This window comes from Maniola jurtina, chromosome 2, assembly GCF_905333055.1.
Source record: "Maniola jurtina chromosome 2, ilManJurt1.1, whole genome shotgun sequence".
NCBI classification, from domain to species: Eukaryota; Metazoa; Arthropoda; class Insecta; order Lepidoptera; family Nymphalidae; genus Maniola; species Maniola jurtina.
The window spans coordinates 4,133,270-4,144,084 of NC_060030.1; the positions used below are offsets into that span (position 1 = coordinate 4,133,270).

At 32.4% G+C, this 10,815-nt stretch overlaps 2 protein-coding genes across 6 annotated transcripts in view; one reads left to right on the forward strand and one right to left on the reverse strand.

The window, feature by feature from the left end:
- LOC123870097 (solute carrier family 12 member 6) overlaps positions 1 to 5,609 on the forward strand; it is a 346,267-nt gene extending 340,658 nt beyond the window's left edge. For all 5 annotated transcript variants that reach the window (XM_045913270.1, XM_045913298.1, XM_045913291.1 and 2 more), the window contains one exon: positions 599 to 5,609. In XM_045913270.1, the coding sequence (XP_045769226.1) occupies positions 599 to 690 (92 nt within the window). In that variant the 3' untranslated portion in view covers positions 691 to 5,609. The remainder of the gene's footprint in view (positions 1 to 598) is intronic.
- A 1,917-nt stretch (positions 5,610 to 7,526) lies between these two features.
- LOC123870190 (FAST kinase domain-containing protein 2, mitochondrial-like) lies at positions 7,527 to 10,426 on the reverse strand. Its single transcript, XM_045913393.1, has one exon. The coding sequence runs from the start codon at positions 10,325 to 10,327 to the stop codon at positions 8,390 to 8,392; it is 1,938 nt and encodes a 645-aa protein (XP_045769349.1). The 5' UTR covers positions 10,328 to 10,426; the 3' UTR covers positions 7,527 to 8,389.
- Positions 10,427 to 10,815: the final 389 nt, after the last annotated feature.

A 10,815-nucleotide genomic window follows, 5' to 3' on the forward strand; every position in this document is an offset into this window, starting at 1 on the left:
TACGGTCCATTCGTTCAAACGATTTTTTGACGGGTACAAAGATAGCTTGCATCCCGGGGCAGACATAGGCTATTATTGGTCCCGGAAAATGTTATATATATTATTAAACATTACTCTCATCCAAAGTAGGTACCTATACTTGTATAAAAGGAGTAACTGATTGTTGAAATATCAACGTTCAGCTCTAAATGCCCGCACTTAGATTTTGCATTTTGGGACGTAGTTTTTCCCTATATCGTACGTATTCCAACGGAATCTTTAAAAAAGATGAAATCGTTGAACGATACGTGGCAGTGAGATACCTACAGCTAGTTTTAGAGTTACGAGCAAAGAAATATTTTCCTTGTAAGTCCTCAAAGGTCTCCTGAACTATGTTTATGTATATTGCACATAATAATTAATGCAGCAAACTAATGTTACGCTACCAGCAATGGTACCCTTTGAAATTCATTCTATTACGTGCAGCTAGCTAACTTTAATGAATTTTCTATAATGTCTTTCTCTTTTCTGTATATTGCTGGACTCTCATTATCATCAGTATTAGGAGTAAAAAATGTTTGTAAGCAGTGAAACTTTAACTGACTGTAAATACTTTCAGATATGGAGTTCCTGGAAGTCCTTACCGAAGGGCTCGAGAAGGTGCTGATGGTGCGCGGCGGCGGCCGCGAGGTGATCACCATCTACTCGTGAACGTGCACGGAGCGACCTTGCCTCAGCAATATTGCTACATTTGTTCAAAGTATCTTTATTAGACTCTCAGTGAAAACGCTCGCGTTGCGCGCTCTTTACAAAAGTCTGTGTGATTTGTTCGTAATTTCGTACTCTGTTTGAAGTTTGAACGTTCGAGGATTTCGAGTTCACGTCTGGTTGATCGTTTTGTATTTATGTACCTAAGTATAAAAATCAATTCGCGTACTATTCACGACTCGGACCGCTTTGTTGACTGTTATATTTTGTAACATACCTATTATATTCTCTTACGGTTATTGTTCGTTTATTTACATGTTAGATTAGATCAAAATTTTCTTATACCTTATTCGATGCTTACGAGATGATTTTTAAAAATTTATTCGCTATTGTTTACGTACCTAGTATACCTATGTTTAAAAATTTGTGTAAACCTTACGAGCCTTAACCTAGGTTAGCTCCGAATTTTGTTGTTATTATTTAGATTAGCTATATGTAAGTGTGATTTATATTCTAATGTTACCGACACGCTGTAACGATTTACTATGAATCTTCGATTTTACTTTTTTTATATAAATGTTGAAAATTGTAGACAATTTACAACCGTTTACAATCAAGGAAGGTTTTATCTAAATTAAATCAACTTTGTAAATAGTTATTTTGTTCTAAGAATATTACGTCTGCTCAAGTTAAATATACCATGGACTGAACATTGGTGAACACTTCAATTAAATTTTTACTTCTGAAATCATTGTAGAGACTAGTCTAGTCATGTCCCGAAATTTATAAAAATCCACAAAAAAAATGTAATCATGTACTTTTACTTTTCTATATAACTTGAGTTAAATCATTTAGTTATCATCATCCTTACATTGTTTTAAATAGTGATTATTTTATTTACTTACTCGTAGGTATAATATTCCCTAACTTGAATTAGGCGAATAAAGGTTTATTTGGCTTTTCCTCTTAGATTCAATTTCTAAACTAGGAAATTATTGCGCACATTCGCGTAGTTAGCTGATTTTTTACTGTGATCATTATAAATAAAGATAAAGATTATGTTATCTATAATATTTATTATATATACACCGTCGACTTAGGTACGGGTGATTTATTCGTAAGAAAATTATGATTCTTCGTATATACCTAACTCATAGTTATGGTGAGGACAAAACTTCACATTCCTTGTCAAGATTTTAGCTTTAAGGCCTAAGTTTAAGATATTCGTATAACTTAATATAGATTTATAATTAAAATGTAGAGAAACTCTCATTGTGGTCAATAATAACAGGTTGCTTTAACTCGACCTATTTGTACTAATTAACATTTTATGTTAAACTCTACAAATTAGACTCCTACGTTTTTTATTTTCTTTGTACATTAACTAGGCACCTATATATTTGTAGAAGTATATTTCTTGTTTTTGTAACTTTATTTTGAAGTTTTTATGAAGGAACTACGAGTAAATTCTACCTAAATGTGAAGAGTGTTAGTTTACTGCCAAGTAGAATTCAATGTTGTAATTTCCTAGTCCCTAAGCGATTAGGTAGTTAGTTCTAAAATATTTCATTCGGAATTTACATAATAGGTACTTACTAGGTAATTAGATCGGTTGAAAAATAGATTTTAAGTCTAGTGCATGATATCACTTTTACGATTCCTCGATTCTAAACGTAAAATAGAATAGTAATTAAATCCTGTCATTATGATGATAACGCGATTAAGATTGATTATCTCTATATAGTTCAAAAATCGACTCTAATGGTAAGGCACATGGATATTTATCGCGTGATACATTTCACAACTTCAAGTTCCAGTAATATCCTGATACCCACTCTTGACGCGCGAGTTACAATATACCTAAGCGCCATCAGGGGCTTGAGTTTTATTATTATTCCAAGGAAGAGATTATTATTTATTAATTAGTGTGGATAATTTTTCAACAATCTATCTTCTTTTCTACTAATTAGGTCACAATCCAATACTATGGCATTCCCTAAGCTCGCGCGTTATCGTACCCAAAACGTCTTATCACGTCTTTATGAGACTGTACGCTTGATTAACTAATACAAAAAACATATACACCTATGAGTTGAAATATTATATTCTTCTATTTATAGGTATATAAACGGATTTGACACCAAAAAATTCATTGGCTATAATATACCTAATATTTATTATAAATTATAATGTTGAATAGCACAATTTGCCTAGGACAAACAAGAAATAAACTCATCGCCTATGCGGTGAAAGATGATCCACGATTTCCGGCTTAAAATTTATTAAAATGATTAAAGGTAACAACAGAAAAACTAATAGGTATAGGTACATTTACCTATACGTTCACTCTCCGTTTAAAAAGCTTGTTAGTTTATTAATTAATTTACGTACACCAAGCGAATTTAAGCGATTAGGTAACTAAGTACTTACGTCATAAAATTTTAGCTTGGGCGTGTGTGAGCTATCATATATAAAATTAATGCTTTAACATTACTTGGCGAAAAGATGTACCTACTTAATAATATACGAAAAGGAGATTCATCATAATATCCCGGTTAGAGCGAATAACTAGGATTATTTTGCATAAAGTTTCGGCATTTTGCAATAATTTATCAATTAAATATTATCATTTTACTAAGTGAGCACGATAGCTTATTCCGTTTATCCACCCTAGGGTTGTATAGATCTGTGACATTCAGCGAATGAAATCAAAGAATAATAATAATTAGTTAATATCTTGAATGAGTCTTATCTATTGTAGGTACTTATATGAGTCTACATAGTCGAGAAAAAAAATGGAAGAAAAGTAGGTAATTCAATAAAAAAAATCTGTTAATCCACCCCCTTCGGGGTGGATAGACGGACATACACACTCTAAGGTGGCTGTTTCGGGGTGGATAAACGGAATAAACTAGCACAATCACGATTGCTTATTCTATCGCCATTACTGATATCCAATTATTTTTAAATGGTGAACAATCTTGTAAAGTGTAACCTATTAAAAGTGTCACTAACGACAAAACGAAGGCAGAATTATAAAAAAAAACCCTTGTTTATGGTAATCGCATTTGTGGGCGAATGCAACAGACAGCAAAATGAGCTTTATAATCAATCGATAGGCGATATATACGCAGTACGCATTCGCATTAAGATACATCGGTACTTACGAGTTTACGAAATATTTGAAATCTGTAAATTACTGCCCTAGATACCTATGAAGTTTATACTTCTTATGTTATGGATTGCGTGATTTGTCGCAGGTGTGAATAGAGAAGTATCTAAGAGATCAAATAACTGTGATTTGCCTTCTTAATTTAAAGGTATAGCAGTATAGGTAGGCATGTCAATTGCGCAATCCAATATGTAGAATTGTTTCAAAGTATGAATGATAAATAGGAAATTATTGTCGTTTGCATTTGTATGTATGCAGATATTTGTATCGTTATTAATTAATTAATACGTGATACGTTGTGTGATCTTCTTAATTGAAGGGTAGGTACTTGAGGTTTGAGTAAACAGATTTCACTTAATATAATTAAGTAGATAAGTATAAAAATTCCGACATAATATAAAACTGACTATTCCAAAGTATGTACCTAAATACCTATTTGTTTGTGTTCTTCATCACATAGTGATATAAAATTGCAGATTCATTAAAATAGATGACATATCTTCATTTAAACATAGCCATAACTTGAAATATATTTATGAATAATATACTTACGTATAGAACTATTTATGTCTATCAATAGGCACTGAAAAGAATAATATTTAACTTAAGTATTTATATTAAAGAACTCATTTACCTAGGTATAGGAGATATGCTTAAATAAGTAAATATTTATTTAACTATTTTTATTTAAGCTTATCTCTTACGTATGTCTATTTTTTATAAAAGAAATTACGTTTTAGATTATAATATTATTTAATGAGATAAATTATTTACTTGAACTACAAAATATGACGCTATAGTCTATAAACTAAAGAATCTGTATGAGACAAACGAACATGCGTAAAACAAAATCACAGTGATGATTTTGCAATGATGTGGAAACTACAAGTACTTGTGCCAAAAGTCATTCATATTTTGTTGGTTTTATACCATTTAGGTAATCTACTAAGTAGAGTTACCAAAAAATATGTCAAAAACAGTTTTAGTTTCAGTGACTGTAATTAAATCTTTGGTATAGCAAATATTGCTCTTGGACTATTTCATGGTAGATGAGTCACATAGTTAGAAAACATGAAATTGCACCGTTAGGTACCTCTGAACTTCATAGTATAAACTCGTGTTCGTATTTTCAATCTTCATAAAGGAAACTACTTAGAATATAACTTGAAAAGTAAACATAATTTATAATATTATGTAATGTACCTAACTCTATCGAGTGTCTTGTAATTTAATAATGAAATGTCTATTTTAGATTTTAGGCTGTGAGCCAGCGTAAACAAATTCATTAAAATTTAATATTTCAGGCTAGAGTTGCTGTGATACATCATTCGGTTATAAAATATAGATAATTTTTTTAACCGGCTGCGGCTTAGAGCAAGCGGAGTGACTACAAAAAGCCATAATGTAAACTGCGATTTCATCAGGGTGTGGAAGCACCTTTTAATTACATAGTATTCGATTCCACTTTTTGTTTCGCTACAAATAGGTACAATACACGAAATCAAATCGACAAAAGTCAAATAATGTTTACTTATTTGTAATGTAACCAGTGTTTTGATTTAGACAACCTTTTAATTTATCAATATTACACCTAAATAAGAGTTTTAAAAAATTGTGAAAGTTGTCAGATAAATAATTACTATAAATAAATAATTAATTATTCAAATAACAATTCTAGCGTATTAGCAAACTGAGTATTTTAAGTGAAAAGATGTTATGAGTAAAATAATAAAAATAAATTATAATTCAACTAAGACTTTTATTTTACGCAAGAACAATTGCAGCCTACCCCCAATTTACCTACTGAGTAGGTACCTACCTATATTTAGTGACACTTTTTTTCATATGAAGATAAGCTGTGGTAGGTATGTAACTATACTGTCAACACCTAGCATCCTCGTTCCAAGATCGCGATCGCGTGATAATATTGGTACATAGTAACAAGCTAAAATAATAGGAAGGTAATATGTAAGTAGGTATGTTGATCGGGAAGAATCGACACAGCCAGGCGCTAGAATGTCGTTAACTGATCAGTGAGCATTGGAGATAAAGGCCGCTTATTTATTTATTCATGGATATGGCAGCATAGCAGCGTAGTGCTAACGCAGAGACGGAGTGGAATAGTCGTTTTTGACGTGACAACGTCTTATAATTCGATAGAGCCGGCTGCACGCACGAAAAAACATGACTCATGCGGCGTTACCTCGCTCTGAGGCGTTCCATGTAAGGCTTGAAGTGCAAGCGAGAGCGCGGAACGAGCGACAAAGAAGCACAATCGGCCTTTGTTGTCACGTTCAACTATCGTCAGTAAACCGACTTTACAGACAACCAATTTTTTTTTAAATACCTATCTTTACTCAGCTTTATACGCTTTGAAATGTTCAGTTGAATTGGTAGTTGGTACGACCTATACTGAAAACAAAACACGAATGACGCGAGCACCATTTGCTCAGTTTCCACCTGAGCTGAGCGGAGAGATGTGCTCAGTCAGATGACGTACCTACTTAATAACTTTTCACGTCATCTAATAAGAATCTGATTGTTTGACTGAACACATCTTGTTACCGCTCCGCTTAGATACCTAAGTAAAAAGTGGCCCGTGCGCTGCTGCCACTATGCAGCTTCATCAAAGAAGATGCCGCGCCTCGGCTCTACCGGTATACCTTGCGCCTAAGGGCCTTTTACAATACTTGCGGGTGTGACACCGCATCGTAAAATTCTACGACAATGCATTACGTGGGAACCTACATAAAAAGGAATTTACATGGGAATACCTTGAGGTGCGTCGTCTTTATCGCGATAAGTATGGCGTCGCATCGTTATACCTACTGCACCTACTCTATCCACGGAAAGAAGTTAGCGCTCTCTCTGTTACGTAATCACGTACAAACGACAGAGACAAAAATCTTAGTGGGCGTTAACCATTTTGAGTCACCAACCTATCACAAAAATGTTTTCAAAAAATATTTGAATTTCAATTTTAAAAATAAAATGTTTTCAAAAAACATTCGAAATTCAATTCAAAAACATAGGTAGTTTCGTTTGTGAGATTTTAATAAAATTATTATAGAAAATGCATTATTTAATATTTTTCAAATTCCTAATTTACATAATAGGTATAGGTAGGTGCAATGTGCGGTAGGCTACGTAATAAAAGACGTATTTATTGTTAAACTTGGTAAATGTATTTGCGACTTAAAACCAGACTAGAAAAATAGATTCAATATATTTTACCCATATTAGATAGTAGTTTACTTAAATATACATTAGATATTAAATACCTATTCTACAAATATCACAAAATTAGCCTATACGTTTACGCTCATATAAAAGACATTCTGATACTTCACTACAGTATAGTATACGTCTTAGCATAACACTAATATCTTGTACATTTTAATTATTTTTTCAAGATAGGGATTCACTATACCTGTAGGTATAGTGAATCCCTATCTTGAAAAAATACCAGTTCAAACTACCAGTGCTGTAGCACTGGTAGTTTGAATTCTCTAAGTGTAACAGAAAATTCAAAATTAGCATAATTTTCAAAATCTTTACTTACAAGATACAACTTATTTCAAACTTATTTTATAATATTATTTCATTTTTGTATTTTTTTTTTTTGGGGTTTTTACCCTAATAAAGAAACTTATTATATTATATAATATATTAATCTCACTGAACTTTTGTCAAAGTTTTTCCTGATGTTCCACTTATTTTACTTATAAAATATGTGGCACGAAAAAACAATAAAATAATTAAGACCAATAAAATAATTTTTTCACTCAAGAATTACACTTACTACCTACCAAACATCTCATTATACCTCCTTACTATAACTATGTACATAATTGTTCTGTTTAATTCTGTATAAATGATATTAGGCACAAAAATAATAATTTACTGTCTAAATACCTATCTATAATATTAATCATAATACCCGATAATATAAGGAATGGAAGACTATCATTATGTTGATAAGTTTGATATTGTGACCGCTAACCTAACTTATCTCCAATATTCTTTAATTTTCGCAACTTTATTAATAATAAAATTAATATAATTTAACCAATAACAATTATATACCTATCCTACTAAATTATTATCATAACTTAACAAACTAAAACAAACAATTAATGATGGAAATCCTAATGATAACTTTTAATTATTTGGCATTATTTTTCTTTAATTTAAGCAATTTTAAACAAATATGTGTTCAAAGTTGGAAACACAGGAAAGAAAATCCAAAAAAAAACAGTTCAAGTGTGAGTCAGACTCGCACACAAAGTATTCCATCACAAAGTCACGGTTTTTACATTTATTCCTTTATTTGTACTGTAAAAAATAGATAGCTACCTACCAAATTTCATGATTCTAGATCAATGGGAAGTACCCTTTACGGCTTTATGGGTCTTGATAGACACAGAAGACAATGAAGGGATCCTGTAAAGGTTCCTTTTATCTCTGAGATACAGTACTCTAAAAACAGTACATTTTAAACACTAAGGGGCACATGTTCAATTAAAGTGACTATAAACTGGGCTCAGCATTATCAATACTATCAGACAAATATTTCTTGAGAGCAGTAGTATTATAAGACGTGTAGAATTGACTGAGTAAAGTATACTTCAGACTCACAACTTTCAAACCGAGGATATTTAAGTGCCTCTTTTTCATAACCTGTGGGCCTATAAGTTGCTTGTTATCAGAACAATAGTGATCTGGTAAATGGATAAGTATTGCTATGCTCTCATTTTTGAGAGTGTTACATTTCCAATTGAATGTGCTGCTGCTTGTATCAGCTGGATGTATCAACACATCAATCAGATATGTTTCATCTGAACAATAGTTTGGCAAAACAACAGCAGTGGACATTTTGTTTGCACCTCCAATTACAGACACAAAGCTGCCCTTAGTTTTCTCTATAATATTTTTAATTCTACTGTCTTGCATGACAGGTTTAAACCATTGGTCTTTAGGTAACAAAGGGCCACTATATTCCTCACACTCCAGAGATAATGCTGTATCTATTAAATGTAACTTTTTCAAAATGTCACAGTTATTTATTTTAGCCATATACTCTGCGCTAAATATTTTAGATACTAATTTCAAAGGATAGTGGCCACAGTAGATATATGATGAAATTATCGAGCAAAGATCATCAATACTTATTCTTAAATAATTCTCAAGAAGGACCTCTTCAACTAATGTCCAAAACTCTATATTAGATGGTTCCATATACAAATATCCATATGGATATATAAAAGACTTTAAAAAACTGGATGGCACATTTTTCCGTTTGGCGATAAAATATTGACTGCATATTTCTAGTATCTGTTCATTACGCAATTTGAATTGCATACAGTAATTTAAAATACCTATAACTAAAACCTGTGACCTGATCTTGGAAGATTTAAACTTTAAAAACTTTGCAATAGCAGCATCTATTTGCTTATCAGTGAACTTGAGGCGTGTAAATTTTGTAATTACACCCAGCAATTCATCATCATCTAAAGCATGAATATTAGAGTAAAACCAGTGTCCTAAAATGCCATAAGACTGCACAGAAAAATATTTCTCTACCAAGAAAATATCAAGGATGTCTTGCATAGCTGTAACTTTTATTTTAGACCATAACTCAGACAATTTCTGCTCTAACAAAGCTGTTAAAGTTTTTTTACTCACTTTCAAGCCAGGCAAAATTGAAAAGATTTGAACAATATTAATTTCGTTTATATCTTTCTCTTTGTCAATAAAGCCAACCCATAGTCTATCAATGGTATCTGAATATTTTTGATCACTGCTATGCCTATTTAGAAACATTGCAAAATCACACAATTGTTCCACAGTTAGCTTATTGTCAATAACTCTGATTAGTAGTTCATCACAAAACTTGTACTTGTGTGGTTCCATAACTGTGGAGGATGTCTTGAGCACATTTAATATTGTCTGGGTATCTTCAGTCTTCATAACAACTTTTAGCAGTTTCTCTAAGATAGCACCTTTTGCGAAATTAATGTGAACTGTTTGGTCATTGGACATATTATCTAAATGTGGACTTTTTTCTAAGTCGTAAATTCTTTCGATTGCACCCAATGCAATATTTGGTGTTATCTTAGTACATTTTGTTATCAACGAAAATACGTCACGTAAATCCATACATTGTTTAAACTCCTCTTGTATGAGATGATAATTAAAAGAGTCATTTGTTGGTCGGGGAATTTCTACAGGAGCTTCGTCCAATGCCTCTATATCCTTCAGTTTCCTCACCACAACTGGGAGTTCGTGGACATTAAATCCGTTTTCGATTAAGATCGTACTATTGCTGAATTCTGGTGAAGAAAATTTGTCGTCACTAAGCGAACGAGTGATAAAGTTGTACAATGAAGATACTGAGTTGCAGCTGTTATTCGCGCATAATACATTATTGCGAGCTTTTGTATACGACCTCCACAAAATTAACGTCATGGCTTATTCGACACAAATGATTTCAAAATAAAATACCTAGGTATTCAGAGTTTAGACTGCAGGAATTTTCTTGGGTTATTTTATTTATTTTGACGATTTTATTTTGGCTTGTCAAAAATGTCAAATCACAGAGTTTTTTTTTTTTCTCTCTCGTCTGGCTTTTACAATGATTAGCTAATGTCAAGTTTGTAGTTATTTGTAACAAGTTAGCTAAACTATACAAGTATGGACCCCGTCTGTACCGGCGCTCGCCGACATACGCACGGCACCCCCTTAGAGCGCTTTCCAGTCAGTTTTAACAAAAAAAACACTCCAAAAAGTCACAACAAGCGCGCCAGCAAACGCCACCACAGACGAAGTCACAGAGTATATTATATTTTTTTATTTTTTTCTCTCGTCTGGCTTTACACAGATTAGCCAATATCAAGTTTGCCAATCAAAATAGCTATACGGACTTCGTCTGTGTTAGTGTTAGCTGGCGGGCGTGC

What these genes read in the sequence shown, in the direction of transcription:
- LOC123870190 (XM_045913393.1), bottom strand. Translation starts at nt 10,327, where the DNA reads ATGACGTTAATTTTGTGGAGGTCGTATACAAAAGCTCGCAATAATGTA.